The sequence below is a fragment of the Strix aluco genome, chromosome 15 (genome assembly GCF_031877795.1).
Source record: "Strix aluco isolate bStrAlu1 chromosome 15, bStrAlu1.hap1, whole genome shotgun sequence".
NCBI classification, from domain to species: Eukaryota; Metazoa; Chordata; class Aves; order Strigiformes; family Strigidae; genus Strix; species Strix aluco.
In genome coordinates, this window is record NC_133945.1 from 5130770 (window position 1) to 5148900 (window position 18131).

General features: G+C 40.1%; 1 protein-coding gene across 5 annotated transcripts in view; it reads left to right on the forward strand.

Annotated features, from left to right (window-relative positions):
• Nucleotides 1-18131, forward strand: part of CLUAP1 (clusterin associated protein 1) — a 70714-nt gene that overhangs the window by 9450 nt on the left and 43133 nt on the right. For all 5 annotated transcript variants that reach the window (XM_074841238.1, XM_074841236.1, XM_074841237.1 and 2 more), the window contains exons 6-8: nt 13198-13281; nt 15368-15501; nt 16710-16851. In XM_074841238.1, coding sequence (XP_074697339.1) covers nt 13198-13281; nt 15368-15501; nt 16710-16851 — 360 coding nt within the window. The remainder of the gene's footprint in view (nt 1-13197; nt 13282-15367; nt 15502-16709; nt 16852-18131) is intronic.

Sequence of the window (18131 nt, forward strand, 5' to 3'; positions counted from 1 at the left end):
TAAAATCACAAGCTGTTGCATGAAGTCACGGAACTGTCCTGAAACACTGCCAATAAGTCTTTCAATTATTTTCTTACATGCATTTATCTGCAATGCTGGAGGTTATTAATTTTCTGAAAATAGACATTTAAAGAAGGGAAACCCTGAATGTTCTGGTACTGGTTTTGGCAATCTTCAGATATACAATATCTGAGCTGTAGGAAGTGCACCTGAAGGAGCCGTAGACCGTGTGCCTTGATGGTTAATGGTCCCAGATCCTTGTCTGATGAAGTACAAGTGTTTCAAAGGGTAGGTGATATACAGGGAAGATTATCTGTGGAACACTGCCTTTTCTGCTAGATGCGTAAGTCAGCATGGTACACAGCAGTGTGAAAGGCATTCAGACTTCAAAAGGGAGAGAGAAGTGATAAGCCAGTTTAATTCAATATACACGGTTGTCACAAAAACGTTAATCAGTCACTCCTCATCTTACGTTCTTTGCTTAATTTCTTGGCTTTGAAATAGTTTTCACACAGATGCTACCTAACGTGTTAATATTTGCTTTGGAGCATTAAACCCTTTCTCTGTGTACAGCATCCCTAAGAACTCCACTGAAAAGTCAGATATAGGTTGGTATAAGGCAACGTTTTAAAAAAGTACTCAAGCATGGGTTTGAAATTGGGCATTGTTTAATCACTTTAAATCAAAGCTTTTAGGAGTCCAACTGACTTTAGAACTGGGCCTTAGAAAAGGGACTTGCACAAGTGCAGAGTGCTGAAAGCATGAAATGAAAAATCAAGAGCTGAGTAAGTGCTTCAGTGTAGCCATTTCTCATTGGGCCCATTAAGAAATCTTCAATCAAAGACACTTTAAAGGTGCAATTTCTAAAAGGACAGTATTTCTTACATACTGTAGTGAGTGCATGTTTCTTGTGGCTTAATGACTGTGTGCACAAGATGGGGATAGGGACACAGTTTATATTTTGCAAAAGGTTTGACAGATTGAACTTGTTGTGTTTAAGAAATCCTATCTTAGGAAAGTTGACCTTTGCTTCTGTCTCATTAGCTCTGAGTTTATATCCTAAAAGCACAAGGTGACACTATGACAGCACAGTGAGAACCTCCAGAGAGCAGCAGAAGAGACTTTCATGCTCTGTTCCTTATGATTTGTGACTGGTTCCAGCCTTCTTCAGTGATTTGTTAAACCTGAAGAACCCATTTTTGGCTTGTGTGTTAAACGCCAAGTTTGGTACATAAGCGTGTGACAAGTTTGAGACTTGAGCCTGCAGCAAAGCAAGCAGTTTCAGGGTAAAAGCCATGAGGTTGCAGTAACCAGTTGTTCAGTGAAATTTGTCAAGTTTTCCTTTTTGATTATAAGCACCCAACTTTGCCTTTCACTGGAAGTATGAGATTTGCTCATCAAATGAGAGGCTTAGAGCCAAACGCTGCTGTTTTCTTCCATCTGATAATGCCCATGGAAGTCAGTGGAGCTGCAGTTCTTTCTGAGTAGCTGGTGTTGAGAGCAGTAAGGAATTGCCCCTCTTCATTTCATGCCATCTTCCCTGGATCCTTCACAGAGTTGGTGAGGTGCTCAGAAGATCACAGGGATGGCATCCTCTGCCTGCCCGATTCCAGGTGGACAGAAGTAGAAGTGCTGTTAATGCTGACTTCGTATGGGGAATTAGAGCTTTGTCTGTAGATATCAAATTAGTTGCTATTAATCTAAGGTTACTTTTATTATTTTTTAATGTGAAGATTATTGATTTCCATTGCTTATTTTCTTTCGACGTTGCATGGCTAAGTAATGCACGCAATAAATTGCACTGGCAGAGGGATTGCGCTCTTAAAGGGTGGTAGGAGAGCAGTAGGGTTTATTTTTCCATTACATTTTATGTTCTGAAACCTGTTGCGTATATTAAAATGCATCGACAGCTGTGATATGGTTTTAATGAATTTGAAAACATGGTAGTTTTATGTTCACTGAACCTCTTTTTTTTTGCCAATCCATCCATTTCCAAATATTTAAATGAAGGATCTTGCTGCCTAGGCTTAGTTAGACTGATGACGTATCTTGTTTCTATCCTAAGTGAAGACTGCCTCATTTTCCAGCAGCTGTAAAAGAAATGCCAGCATTTGGCACTAACGGGTTGACTAGGTCTGTTCTCATAGTCTGAGCAGCTTTTGGGGAAAGATCATTGGGAAAAAGTGAAGTAAAACTCATTATTTCCTGTAGAACTGTTGACTCTAATTTGTGTCACAGCCTTTGCTTACTTTATTGGAGTTCTTTTTGCACATAATTTGTATAGAAACTGTGTAGAAAAGCCTTATATGTTAGATAAATCTTACTGTTTCAAATCATGGAACACTTCTTAAAATAAATTACTTCCTGAATGAAAAAAATTTCAGCTAGAGAAGAGTTTGTTAACAGAATGGTTCTGTTAGATGTAGATACATACGATCTAAATACATGTGCGTATTTATTGGGAAGAGTTTGTATTCGTTTTCTTGGAAATGTGGTACTGTGCCTTTCTGATGCCTTTATAAATACATTATTTCCTGACTGAATATATAGTTCTTATGCATATGTAAACTACTTTCAAAGTTAATCTGTAATGTAGAAAAAACTTTAACTTAAGAACATCAGAAGAATCAGAATTCAGACTGTGATGCTGTTAGTTAAGATTTTTTGGGGGGGAAAAAAAATGCAACCAAAAGCTGTACTTTTCTCATCAAATGAACACCACAAATGTAATTTTCGGTTTAAAAAAGAAATCAGATTTTATATTTGAAAAAGAAGAGGAAAGCATTTCCTTATTAACAATCCTCAAGAAGCAGAAAGCTTCAATGTGAAGAGAAGCCATTTGGTCCCAGCCCTGCAAAGATTTCCTTGCCCACTGTCAGTGGATCCCAACTTGCGCAGTGGGTGTAGAGCACCACGAGTGGAGGGGCAGGAGTGCAGGCTGTGTGTGTGTGTTGTTACGGCTGTGTCACCTGCACTGTCAGGGAACTGTTAAATGGGAGCTTGGCCCAGTTAACGTGGGGGAGCAATTCAGCTTTCAGGGAGGAAAGGGATGAAAACCCTTACTTGATCAGAGGATCTTTGGAGTTAAATGTTGAATTCCATTGAAGCTGTGTTGTTTCTAAACCGACTGTGGATGAGCATGGATTAGGTTATTGGTGTCCTCTGGCACTACAATGGTGGAGACACAGAAATTTTATTTTAAAATGAATTTAAGCCTTATATTTGCAAGGTAGTTTCCAGGCTTACTGGTCCAAGTTCTTAGAGCATCGAAATTGCCAAGTTGGAATGCATAGAGTGTGGTGGAGTTGATGAATGAATTTTGGTACGACAGAGTGAGATCCCCAGCTGAAAAGCAAATTCTGTCACGGAGACATATGTCTTTATCTTCACTGTTTCCTTTACTGCCAGGGGGACTTTCTCTGCATTGCATTACTACGTAGCCTTCATTTTCAGAATATTTACAACTAGCTTTGGAAGAATAACTAGATGCTTTGAGTTCTGGTTTCCTTTAATCTTTTTTCTAGCTTTATTTTTTGGATGGAGAAGGTGGAGGTTGATTTGGATTTGATGTGGGGATGGATGATTTTGTTTGGATTTTTTTCTCTGTCTTCATACACTATACTAAATGCTTAGGATGATTAGAAGAAATAGAAGTTGAAAATACCAGTGCTGTGATTAAGCCTGTCGAGCCCAAAATCCAGAAAAGCAGCCACAGGATTAATGTCAGTACTCAGGCAAAATGCAGCACCACTTTGCTATGTGTTCACTTTGGATTTCATGTGTGGTGGCTGCCTCTGGACCTATGCAGTTAACTGCTGCGGTCTTGTAAATGGCCAGAAGGTGTTAGAAAAGTCAGTGGTCCTCTATGCCCTGTAACAATCGTTCATGAGGAAAATGGCAAGATGAATCTCTGGTGGGAGGAAGGGGTGATGAGGTGATCCAAATAATTCTTTAGTACAAAATAAAGCAGTAATGACTTTGAAGGTCAGTTGTGATCAGTTGAGAAAGGACACTCCTGCATTATTATTATACATCGAACATCTGAAATCCAAAAGGAAATATTTACGGCTATTTATAACACCTCAGCAAAGCTGACTGACTCTGAGTGCCTGCCACTTTGCATCTGCCAGAGGTCCTGTGGACACATTAGCAGGAGCCTGTCAAGAAGCTGCCTTGCTTAGACTTGCTGAATTATTAGATGCAGTAAGATAACGAAGCAAAAAAATTCCAGAATAAAACTGCCTCTGTGTTGGTGGCAGGCATAAAGATTTCTGACCTTCTCAAGGTTGTTTTCATTTTATTTACATCTTTATTATCTCTAAGCCATGTAAAACTGAAGAAAGATGAAAATAATCTTTTTTTTTTTTTATATACGTACTTAGCTTGTGCTGAAGTCGGGCAATGCAGTGGGTCTGTTTTCTAATGCTCCTCTTGGCACTTGCTCCATCTGTGACCTTGAACAAACTGTTTATTCCCTGTGTATCCTCTTGTGTAAACAAAGTAATTTCTGTAATTTTGTAGATTAAAACTTTTAACAGCCAGATAAAGTGTCTCCCAATCTATGGAGAATAAATTTCTGAGTACAGGGTATCACTACAAGTGTTACTGGTATTCATGCACACAGTATAAGCTTGTTCCAAAACTGATGGAAGTCATTGAGAACCTCTTTCCTGACTTCAGTTTGTGAAACGCTGGAATTAAACTCTTAGGAGAGCCAAAAGCATTTAGATCCAGCTGTGGAACTGAGACGGTTCTAGTTACAACGAAAAGAGTTGCCACTAAGGACATTTAACTTGGATCTCACTATTCGCAGCTTTTTGGTTAAAGAGCCCTTCCTCCCTGCCTCCCCCCGCTCACCCTGTTGCAGTTTGCCACCTACTCTTTCTGTAGACAGGTAGATCTGATTTGAGTGACAACTGCATTATTCAGTACTCTTTGAACGTTAACTACAAAAAAATATTTTATTTGTAACATTGGAAGCATTTTCCATCTGCCAAATGTTAGTTCTGGGTAGGAAATACTGCCTGGAGGAGTCTGATAAACTAATTTCTCTCATTTCCTGTGCTTTGGTTACAAAGTTGCACATGATTTCTAGTGGAAATTTGTAGTTGAAATTGCCAAAACTCTGGAGAATTACCTAGTTTGCTTCAATTTCTTTGAACTGTCCTGCTTCTAACCAAAACCTAACCTATCAGTTTTGAGGAAAAGAGCTTATTGCAAAGTGGGAAGCTAAAATTAAACCTTACAACTGTAAGATATAGTTGAATCAATACTGTCCTGTATTTTAGATGGCTTTAACCATAGCCATGGTTGTAAGTTACATGGATATAACATTTCTGGATGTGTTTTATGTAAGAAATGATTTTGTAGTGAACTTCCCAGGAGTATTTCTCTTGAAGACATAGCATCAGCTATAGGTTGATGGGTGGCACATTTCTCTGTGCAGTTTGGGGACCAGTTATGTCAGTGCATGGAAAATTTTGTCAGCTAGTAGGAAGATCTGACTTCTTGAGTTCAGTTCTAGACTGTTTCTAGACTGAAAAACCATTCTAGTTTGGCAGAGAAGAAAATCGCATTTGAACCATCTTTTCTATGTCACAGCATTTGTCAAAATCTGTATGAGTCTGTTAGAAGTTCCACTTAATTAGGCTAAATCAGAAACACTGTCTTCTGAATATCTGAGGTTTTGGTTGTTCATTATTCCTAACCTTCCTTCCTGAGACAAAGTATAGCCATGTCAAAATTTTAATTAGATAAGAGGAAAATGTGCTGGCTTAAATGTAAGGACAATGGTTTTAGCTATTCTTAGCTATTTAAAATGCCTTTGTTCCTGCCCAAAGAGAGCCACCTGGTATTGCTGTTGCTGGAATATAACAGCCACTTCACTTACTGCTTGTTAAGCTTTGCTGAGAATGGAGACCCAAGTTGTATGGCAATGTTTGCTGAAGTCAGAGGCTTGATGTGAATTAAAAGTTTAAACAATCTCTTTGGGTGGCATTGCTGCATACACAACGCCTGCTCTTACCTTTGCTGCAGCATTGCATGACGTCTTCATGTGTCTGAAAGATACTGCTGAAAAATATACTCCTTTTTGTTGCTTTTTTTTCCTAAGAAAATCATAACCCTTCCTGAAGTTTTCTTGTATCTTATCTATAAGAAAAGGAAATTCTATTTCTAATTTTGTTAGAGAAGAATGTGGATAAAAGGAGAAACTGAAAGATTTTTGTCTGACTGGGTGTCTTGTCTTTTTGATGAGCCTGTTCTTTATCCCTTTAAAAAACAAAAAGCAAGCTCCCACCTGTCCATGCTGCCCAAGGACACTTCTATCTGTTTATATTAGGAAATTCACTCACAAACCTAGCTTCTGCTCTGCTAGAAGAAATATGTTCCTTCTTGTCTTGCTAAACTCTGGAAGAGACATCACAAGCCACCTCCTGGTTAAGGACCCATTAAGTGACACCCAATAGTCCTGTGGACTAATCCAAGCTTTACCAATGCAGCTTGCCATGAAACATGAAATAAATTAAAGGTGAGGTTTTTATGGATGTAGGAAGATAACAGTAAGCACGTGCTGGGGTTTGTGAGCTGAGGGTAATTCAGTGGAATTGGCTCTTGAATCAGAAGACCAGTGGACCTGGAGGGGTATGTGGGGAGGGAACAGAGCAGCGTAACTTTGTGCCTGTCAGAAAGGTTTCAAGTTCCCTTTCTTGCCCAGCAGTCTGTATGCCAGCATTTGTAGGGGGTTTCTTCAGTCATAAAGCATATGTTCAGGTTACTTTTTATCTGACTAGGCAAGCCTTCTGATTCTTTTTGGTCTGCAGAAAAATTATGCTTTCCAGTTGGTTCTCTATCTCGACCTTCCTCTGGCATGGTTTTACACATTGGGATAGCCAGGGGGTTTCAGACACTGCCTTTGATTGAGGGCTCTGCGCTGCTGAGTAGGGAAATGTCTCTGTGGATTCCCTTTGTGGACTGCTGAGATGAGCACAGAAGAAAGCAACATAGCCAGGGAGCAGCAAATGCTCAATTATCTTCAGCTTTAATCTCTTGAGGAGGAAAGTAGGCTGTTAGGAAGTATTAGATTTCTTCAGAAGGTCTGGATTATTTTTAATGTCCCTCCTGTACCTTCCTGTTCTTATATAACAATGCCTAATGATCCATTCCCTATATTAGCCAAATGTGATCACAGTGTGTGTTAGTGAACTCCTTGAATAATAAACTCTTCAGAAGGAGAGCTGTACTGCCTGCATAGACAGCAGTAGTTGCAAAACCCCTATTTGCAGGGAGCGGGGCTGTGATGCTTCCTGGACTAAGACTGAATGCAGCTTTTGTATGTATCAGGCTTACAAACTGAAAAATGAGGAAGGATTTAACCTGTGGTCAAAAAATGGCGCAAGACCAGTGTGTTAGAAAAAAGCTTTAATTTCTGGTCCTTATCACAAAACGAAAAAGGTGTTTAGAAACTTCTGCTAGAGCTTGAGCACATCAGTATATACGTGTATTACACCACATTTATCATGAGTGACTTGTGTGCTGGCCATGCTTAATTACTTGCCTTGGTTCCTTACTGTAGTTCAGAAGATATGTGTATCTGTTTGTCCGTACACCAAGCATGCAGGAAGCTGGTTTATCAGTTTTTGATGCATAATGATGGAAAACTATTACCAGTTGAAAATGCTTCACTGGGCATATTTGCAGAATAGTTTTCACAATAGTGGCTCTTCACTGTTAACCAAGTATAAAGCTCCTGGGGGAAAATTCTCAATAAGGGAAGCAGTGGAGCGCATTTGCAGAGATGGTAGCATCCTCCTGCCCCTGATTTTTGTGGCTAGTAAGTGCATTTGGCTTTCTGGATGGTGACATTACTGTGCAGCAAGGGAGTGTGGGAATTTAGGATGGGTGGCTGCAGTGTTCCACATTAGCACTGCAGCACCCAGGAGACAGGAGTATCAATAGGGGTGTAATGATGTTTCAGACTAGATATAAGGAAGAAGTTTTTTACAATGAGGGTGGTGAAACACTGGCAGAGGTTGCCCAGAGAGGTGGTAGATGCCCCGTCCCTGGAAACGTTCAAGGCCAGGCTGGACGGGGCTCTGAGCAACCTGATCCAGTTGAAGATGTCCCTGCTCACTGCAGGGGGGTGGGACTAGATGACCCTTAAAGGTTCCCTCCAACCCAAACGATTCTATGAAGTTGAATGGATTACCTCTTGCACATTAACCTATTTGCCTAGCAAGACAATTCAAAGTAGCAAGTGCACTCAAAATGTGCACCTTAGTTCACTTTGCAGGAACCTCCACATACAGACAAGTGCTAGCATCACTGCTGCTGCCTTGACAGTCAGCTGACTTTCAGAGAAGCTCTTCAGGTTTCAGTGGAAGGCCAAGCGATAGTACAGCTATTTCCCATTCTAGGTCTGACATTTAAATCAAGCTACAACTGAGTCCATGAAAGTGCTTCTAGATTTCAGAACGGACTCACGACATTATCGTTCATGTAAGGATTCTGAATAGCTTTGTAACACCTTGCACACAATGGAAAGGTACAATGTACCTAGAAAGTGCTGTTTGCTGGTACCAGTTTCTGCTAAGGTCAGAAGATGCTAGGAGCTGTACCTGGACCCTTTGCTGGTACTCGGTCTGTGGAGCCCATACAATACTTGCCAGTATACCAATTCCTTCTGTGGTGTTTGCTGCTAATTCTTGATGCTTTTGGGGAGTTTTGTCTTCTCAACAATTTTAGCTGCCAGTATAGAATATTTCTTGTCTTGTATTTGACATGCAAATGAGCTGAAATCCAAATGTTCAGGAGCTGTTACCTGTTTTTTCTTCTGGTTTTTTTTTTGGTGGTGGTGGTGAGTTGACTTTTTTCATTATTCAGAAAGATGACAAAGCCATACTGTGCTTTTTTAATCTGCAACATAGACATCTAGTCTCACTGCAGGTGTCTGAGGGGATCCAAGACATTTGAAGACGACTGGCAAATATAATATGGACTTAGGGCATACCTGGAAGATGACAGTGGACACATTTGTGCAGGCAATGGAGTCATCTGCATATTACCGTGTATTTCAGACCTTGTGTACACACCCTAGAAAGGTACTATACTTTCAATAAAAGGTAGCTATTCCCTACTGATCCTGGAGGAGCAGAGAGGTCCATGTGTTTCCACATGCAGGAAACTTAAGGCTGCAGACCTTTGTGGAACAGGTCTTTAGTGACAGAAAAGGCAACTCCTGTGCTGCTTTTCTGCATTCTGTATTTCAACCAGCCTGTTTATGTTTAGCTGGATGTTTGGCAGTGAAGCTGCAAGGGGGTTTGGTAAGGTGACTACCTCTGTGTCCTGCAGGATGCTTTTTTGCTGAGCAAGGTAGAACTGCTGGTTAGGTGAACCAGTTGGTTTGTTATCTTTTGGCAGAAAGAAGCTGTACTGTGACACTAAGCTGAGTGTTCCAAGAATAATGGTGACTTGTGGTCCTGTGTCTGGCTGACTTCTCCACCAAAAGGTGGTTGCTGCAGCGAACAGCCAGAACTGCAGCTCGCTGCCTCCTCCAGAAGGCTGGCTGCTGGTCTGATGCCTGTGGACAGGACCTCAGGCTTCTGCTCTGACCATCTGCTGTGGCCTTCTCCGTCGCTGCTGTTTGACCCACAGGACCATCACTCAGCAGGGATGCAGATTTCAGACAAGTAAATTCTTTAGACAGTTGGAGCTTTGAATGCTTTAACACCACTGTTATTTCTTGAAATGACTGCATACAGTTTTGGGCTAAGGAATTTATCTTCACTTTTGATGCCAAAACTTGTGCAATTTGGGCAAAACTGGCTTCACTGTTTACTTTCCATGTCCTGTGGGGAACGTCCTGTCAGGCTGTGCTCTGTTCTGCTTGATGGGGCAGTCAGCTAAGTCTTTGATTAGAAATCTTTCTTACTTTGTGATGAAAGTCTCATTTCCAAAGAAAACAAAGTTTTCAAGTCTAAACCAGCCAACTTAGTTAGTACTTCCAATTGGCTTTGTCCAAAATGAGATTCAAAACTTGAAGAATTAAAGTCTCAGCCCTTCCATGCAGCACCAAATATTAGTCCAACCAGGGAGGGTAAATAATGCCAGCAAATGGTGTCTCTTGTGTGCCTTCATGTGTTTTCTTTAATAATTGTCAGCTTTAGTTCATCAAAAATAATTTTACACTTGGCTTCCCTGATTTTTAATTAGTATTTATCATGTAAAACTATAGCCAGGGAGGTCTTGGATGCTTTGAAGAGGAATCAGGTAAACAATCACTTTGTCCATGAATACCTCTCTGATTTTGCGTACGTTTGTTTTCTCAAGTTGTAATTACCAGGCGTAGTCATAAATTGTTCTACTTCTTACCTCCCCTTGCCTTGATAATTTTTTCTATATTTTTCATCTCTCCCGAGAACTCTATTTTTAATGGTTAATTTAAAGGAAACCTCTTGTGTATTATAATGTGTATTCTGATCAGTACACCTAATTGCAAAGAGTACATTACTTTAAAAGAAAATGCATGAGGCCATATTTTTCAGCTCAGTTTCATTTGCGTGCTTTTTTTGAGCACAAGGACTTATGAGTACAGCCAGTGGCAATGGAATACCTGGTATTTGGACAAATTTAGAAAATTGGTTTTGCCTTCAAGTATACAGCCTATTTGTATCCACAGATTTAAGCACAAGCAGAAGAGCCTTCATATAAAGCCAGCTTGTAAAAACCTCAGTTGTCGTGTCACTGCATATTTTATATTGGGTAAGAAATACTAGTGAGGATGAGTTGGGCTGGAGGAAGAATGTGCTTTAGTTCCTCATGTGGGGAGTCAGAGATAGTCAAAGTGGTTTTGTTAAATTGATTTTCTTTAATTTGCTAATGGCTTAACAATGTTTAAATTGACCAACTCTGGTATTTTAAAGTAAATGTTTTTCCTAATGCCTTCATAATCTTAGTGGGGTATTTATTTTTCTAATGTGATCTGCCTTCCTTTTAATCCTCTTCTATATGGCCAGCTGCGTGGTCTTTCCTGAAAAGAGATATTAAAACTAAGTCTTCTCTTTGAGAGTTTCCATAGGATAACAGGAAATGGCCCAGTGATGGATACCCAGGGAAGCTGTTAAAAACATCCATTAAAAATTTGCCAACAGCTTTGATACCCTCAACATACATTTATTTTTCAAATATATTTCCATTATATATTAATATAATGGTCCACTGTCATGGGTTGTAATGGTCCACATGGATTTTCCTCTTGGTCTGTTTTGGTGCAAGGCACCTTCTCCATTTACAGTTTAGCCCTGATTCAGCAGTCTGAAAAAACAAATTTCATTACTCTTCATTGGCCTGATACATTTTTCCAAGTGAGTGTGACTGTAGGACTGAACCTTGTTCTAGAAAATGATGCGGATTTCTGCATAAAGACTGTGGTCTGTAAGTGGAACTTTCATGGGTAGTACAGGGAAGGTAGAGGAAGAAAAGACATTAAACTTGTATAAATTATTCCAACTTAAAAAGCTAGATCTCAGCAGTGTATCTAAACCCATCAGTAACCCTGACCCAGCACACGCTGCAGCGACTAGTGCGTGTTCTGTGGGTGTTTTACCAGGCTACTGTAAGGAAATTGGTAAGGGAGTTGTTTATAATTAAAATCTAAGGCCCTTGCTGTTTCTTTTATCTCTTTTGAAAGTGGGAAGGAAAATAATTTCCTTCCTCCTGCTGAGTGATAAACTATTTTGTTTGAAATACGTTCGCTCTGTAGCAGAGATCTCACTGTTGCTGTCAGAAGAACCCGGTACAGTTGGCAGGGCAGTGTCTCCACCAGGCTGATCCTGGCTACCATTTCAGTTCAGGCAAAGTCCTCACAAATAAATAGGCATGTTGTTGAGCTTGTTAAATGCATAATGTTCTCAGAATAGCTACTGAGCTACATTATTCTTGTCCAGTCTTCCTCCGAAAGTGTCTGCCTGTGGAGTTACTCAAGGAATATGTATTGTGCAGACTCCTTGTATCTTATTTTCATCCAAATTAACTTTCTGATGCTTGGAGCTTGTTATTTCTGTGTGGACAGGGGAACATTCACGAGCACTTCAGGCAATGTAAGCTGTCACTGCCACCAACAGATGTAGCTCCTGTCACTATCCCCAACGTAATATTTCTTCTACTTCTTTTCTTGTGCCAGGAAAAAAAAAAAAAAAAGCCTTTGGGCAGCATGTGGCAGGCTTGTTCAGGGAACTGATCCAGCAGAGGAGTAAGCTCACACAAAAAGCTGCTTTTTTTGGCTGGATGAGCTCCCTGGTTGGGTTCACCGTGCAATTCCCTGAACTTGAGTTGGTGGGGAGGGAGCTAGGCTGCCTGTGCTAGTGCTTACCTATGCAATCTGGAGTGTCTGACATGATAACAAAGTAATTGTATCTGCTTCCAGAATTCATCTTGTAGTAGGCTGGGTACAGCCTGTTGCAATGTGTATAAAGCATTTTTAGATTCTTAGTCAGATGTTCACTAGAGAAATTCTATTTCCATCTTTATCCACCTGTTACCAAATGGTTTGCTAACATAAGATGATTTTAGGGACATTTAGCAGCAGAAATCTCCCTCCTCTCCTCCCAGTAGCAAACAATTAATTCAATATTTTCATATAATGCCCAGGTTAGTGTTGTAAGACATCATACACACAAGTGTATGCTGAATACCCCAAAGACCATCTGTCCCTGAAACTGCTGATGGTGGAAGAGGTTTTTTTCATCCTTTGGGATCAAAACAAGGATCACTGTGCCTGGCAGAGTGAGATGGGTTCACAGTGCTTGTTGTTCCACAATTTTTGTGACACTGTGCACATCTACCCACACTATTGTTTTCATGGGTTGTGTTGTAAAGATGATGAAATCTGTGCTACGTTGCATACCTTGCTCAACATGTAATAACCAGTGCAGTTTCCAAAAATCTGCATTCAAGAATACTTGCAGTTCAGAGAGTAGCACTTACTTTGTTTTGAAAAGATGCTTTAATTGGTCAGTGTTAATCTCAGCCTCACATAACTGACTTTTCTTTACATCATCTGAGCCTTGGTGAACAAACACTAAATCCTGCTCCATTTATTATGCAGATGATCATATAATTGTTGCTTGACCACCCTCAGCTCTGCATATATTAGTTCCTTTGTGTAGTGCTTAAATATATTGGTGTATTTTTATTTCATAGGAAGCAAGAACAGAATCTATTGCCAGACCTTTGGAGATAAATGAGGCTGAGAAGATGATGAAAGTTGCCATTGACTGTGTTCTGGTAAGCAAAATTATATTTATTTAATTGCAAAATTATCATTCCTCTTCTGCACGAAGGACATAGCTCTTTTTATCAACAGCCTAGGGTTAAGAGTGCCAGAGCACACATCACCTTCAGCTGGTTGGACCAAGTAGTGCTGCACCTGGTTAGTTAATAGCTGCTGTTCAACTTCATTTCATGGCTAATGCAGACTTTGGTCTTTAGGTAACATCAGATGTGTGAACAGAAGTTCATCAAGGCAGAGAGCAGTCTGTGATGACTCCTTGTTGTAATGAATATGGTCACTGATGATCCTTACGGTTTATTTGGGAAACCTGTTGTGTTTAAAGTGAACAAGTGTGTTAATTGAAACCGATAGCTTTCCTGGCAGAGTGAAACGAGGTGTCTGTGGCACAGCGATGATTGTGAGCTGGCAGTCAGAAATCACAGCCTGCAGCAGAAAGGGTAAATGATGCTAGCAGCAGCACCCAGGAGAACATAAGCGGGTTAAGACCTGCTCTGCTGTCACTGTTGCACTGCATAACTCTGTTGGTGCAATGTGTAGAAACATTCCTTCAGTTGATGCATCAAAGAACGGCGCTTGGCCTCCCTTGGCCTCTCTCTTGGGAGAAAATGCATTTTAGTCATATTCCCTGCCTCTGTTAGGAGCTCAGTAGTAGCCCCAGAAGCTCTACAGGAGGGATAAAAATTGCCTAAATCAGCACAGAAATCTACATCTCACCTACATTGTCTAAGCCATGTAAACTTTGCAGTCAGGGTTGTGAGGGGTGTACTTGGTAACTCAGAATGTGCTGGTACCCGGAAGCAGGAAAGCTGAGCTGCCAAGGGGTGAGAAGAACCGGCTCTGTGCTAATTAGTGCCATGCCAGTGCATCGTTATGGTTCTTGTTTTGGAGGACCTTTTGTCTGTCCCAGTCTTGGCAACACTGTCCTTGCTCCAGTGCTTGGGTTCCTGTGTTTCTGAACCATTAGCTGCACTCGCAGCCACTGTGCAAGTACGGTGGTTAATTAAATCCTAGTGATTACTATAAGTTATTTAACTGCAAACTGTATCCAGTCCAATCGTGTAATTAACAAGGAGTGGAGTTCCAGATTTAAACAGCCGATGCATAATCAATAGATACTCCAGGCAATCTTTCATTGTGTTTCTGCTCCTACTCGCAGTCTATATGAATTCTAGATGTTGTTAATATGCATTGCTAATCTACACAGTAGTGATAATAAACTAACAGCAGCATAGTAGAGCAATTGGCTTCTTGGGAAATAGCAGTAACACGTAACTCAGCTGGTTTAGTTCTGGACCAGTTAATGAAATGATCTGTTACAGCTGAGCAGGACCTAACAGTTACTGCTGGAATTTCAGCATTTGTGAAGTCCTCTCTCTCTCTCTCTCTCTCTCTCTCACTCAAAAGATGCTCATAGTTTCCTGCACATGAGCACACTGAACATACTCATCTCATTTTAATAAACTGGAATATTCCCACTTCCTGCTCCTGATTCCTGTAGCACGTGTTGTAATGTTCAGGATGCTTCCCAGACTTTGAAAAGATGGATAAAGCAAGACTTAGGAAAGGATGAAGATACTCAGATAGAGTTTCTTTATAAAAGTGACCTTTATCTTGAAGAGAAAAAAAAAAAACCTAAATTTCCCTAAAATAGTACCAAGAAATAAATACATTTCTCATCAGCATTTATTGAGATACTTACATGTCAAGAGATGTCCTTATGTATTCTGTCAGATTTTTTTGAAGAGGCTTCTTCCTGTCTTTTACAGCTTTTTCAGCGAGAAGAAAAAATAAAGTTGAAGTCCAGGGCAAGCTGTGGGTTTTTTTTCTTTTCTTCTTTAAGAATGTCTGGGAAAAAAAAAAAAAAGGGTATTTTAAATTTGTAAATGTCCAATTAGTTCACTATCCTGGCTACAAAGAACTTTTTAAAATGTTCATTACCTAGCCAGTTTATGTTCTAGCTCATTGTTATAATGTTATTTGATAACATGAGATGTGGGATTATACAGAAGAATGTTCAGCATCTGAAAGATAATTTAATTATTCCAGTGCAAGCCATGGTTCACCATCCTTCTCTTTCAGGAACAAGTCCAAAAGACTAAAGACATGTTGAATAATGTGGCTTTGGATGAAGCCAATTTGGAAGCTAAGATTGAAAAACGAAAATTGGAACTGGAAAGAAGCCAGAAGAGGCTACAAACTCTACAAAGTGTTCGGTAAAGATTATGAACTGATTATCCACTGTGTAAATGAGTGTTAGCATAAATGATGGAACGGTGCGTTGTTAATGCTTAGAGCAGCAAGGAGTGAAGTGTGTAATGAGACTGAGATGATGGCCTGTGGAAGAGACAGATTCTCTTCTCTACAAATGCCCAGTCTGAATTGTTATTGTTAATTTTTCTGTTACCATGAATTTGAAATCAGAATATCAGGGCTGTTAAAAGTGGCCAGAATGTTTTTTGTTGGAGTTGCTTAATTGCTGCTTGAGCTGTACAAAATGGTCAGGTAGCATGCCTTGGCTCTTCCTTTGTCATTAAACATAGATTGTGTCAGGTAGTTCAGCAAATGGCAACCAGAGCAAACATTCCCTCTGTTCCCAGAGGCCTCTAGCATTCTTAGCCACTCCTAAAAATGTTCATTATGCATCCCTTGTTAGGATCAATTCCTCTAGGCAGTGATACAGCCTGCCGTAAAATCAAGATGTTCAGATTCACAGTTTGGGTTGATTTCTTGCCCTTAATTAAACTGTAAGTTTATACAATCTACCAGATCATGCTCTATTTTTTACCTAATATGAAGAAAAGAAAAAAGAAGGAAATATTAGAAAAATGACTGGTGGAAGGAATGACTGATTCATACACACATTTTGATCAGTAAGACCTGGCAGGAAGAGTATTGGGTAGATGTGAAGCATCAAACAGCGGTCGTGTTCTTCAGGGTGCAACAGTTAGCTCTGTAGTATAAGGACATCATCACTTACTGGTGTCATGTCTAGTTACACTTGTAATGACACAGCACAGTTTTGCAGCAAATAAGTCTCCCGCAAAGTAGGTGATTTACCAGCCATGCTACAAGCTAGTTTTTTGAGTTGTGGAACAGCAGGATAATTAATTTTGATTTGCCTGCTAAAGGGACCAAAATGTTGCCTTTCTGCCTGTTTGAGAGGAAATGGTAGTGAGTACACAATAACCTTTCCTTTGCTGTATGTAGTTTTTGCAGGATAGTTTAATGAGGTTTTTTGTCTTGTGCTTTTAGTCGCTGAAGTAGTCTTATGCTTTTCGTCTCTGAACCTTAAAAACAAAAGGTCCTTTTAGATTGGTTTAGTAGACATGGAGAGGAAGCTGCAAAACCAAAAATGCTTATTTCAGAATTCTGCATGTAGAGGTCAATATTTCACTGAGTAGTTTGTGCTTGTTCTCTCCAGTCCTGCTTTTATGGATGAGTATGAGAAGATTGAGGAGCAACTGCAGAAACAATACAGTAGTTATCTAGAAAAATTCCGTAATCTGACCTACATGGAGCAGCTCGTGGATGATTATCGAAAGACAGAGCAAGAGATGTTTGAGGTAAAACAGCTTGGGAATGCTCAGCACGACTTTATATCCTGTAGTTCTTGGCTTATAACAGAAAATGTTTTAATACCCCTTTGCCAAAGCAGTGCATTACTAGTTGTAGAGCCAGCTCTGAGTGACTGGCAGTTTACTCACAGTCCACTAAATGTGACTGCTCTTGGATAAGCATGATAATACAGTTTTATTTTTTGAGTTAGTGAAGTTAAACCTGTGTAGTGATGCCCCTTTCCAGTCTATGACTCTGCCTGACTTGTTTTCAGTTGATGTTTTTTGTTCATGAGGAATGTTTTCAGCATTTCTAATCTTCCTTTTGCTGCATACACTATATGTGCTAAGAGTTATTAGGTGCTTATTTTTATCATCTGCCAACAACTGATTTATAAGGGTTTCTCAGCACAAGTCTCTTCAATTTCCTTATAGTAGTCCTCTCCAGTGAAAACAGCAAAGAGGATCAGTGAAAAGATTAGATATGCTGGAATCCTCTCTCACATAGACTTCAGTTTTGTTTGGCAGAGACTCTTTTTTCTGTTGACTTGCTGAATTGTAACAGTTCAGCGCAATTCTCTATTTTGTATCCTGCTGGATAATCTGCATCTGTATCTCCTCTTGCTCCGTGCTTTTCTTTGTGTGTTTATTGGACTGCAGTGTTTTCAGCCAACCTTTCATTCAGCTTCCTGTAGCTCATGTTTTACTTGTTTGGCTTTTCATCTTTCTCACAGTCATTACCGGGCGTATCTTCCGTTCTTCACTGAAAACATGTTTCAGTGAATGAACTCCCCTTGGACCTTGATACCAGTGGGTGTGTTATACCCTGAGTTAACCAGTGCTTCCTTTTTCTGGATCGTCCTATCTTTCATATGCAGATCATGTTTTATTTTATCGACACAACTTACTGTTGTTCCTGGCAGAAATATGGGCGGCCTGTGCATAACGTTCCTTCTATCTGGCTATGACTGCATGTTTCACTTTTGTCGTCTCTGTATGTGTCTAGTGATGTGAAAACAAAATGGTTTGACCCCAAGTTTTTTAGTCTTCTCCTTTAAAATATTCATACCTGTGTTTAGTTATAGTAAAATTCTGTGACCTGTGCTTAGGCTGCAAATAAGGCTCAGTAATTTTATAGTTCCCCCTTCTCCTATAATCCATTTCTCTTGCATCTGGGAGACATCTTTTTAGAAAGCCTTGTCATTCTGTAGAACTGATTGTGCCAAGAAGCCTCCTCCTCTTTGATGATTGCCTGCACTCTGTTCCTGCATGTCTAAGCTGCACAGTAC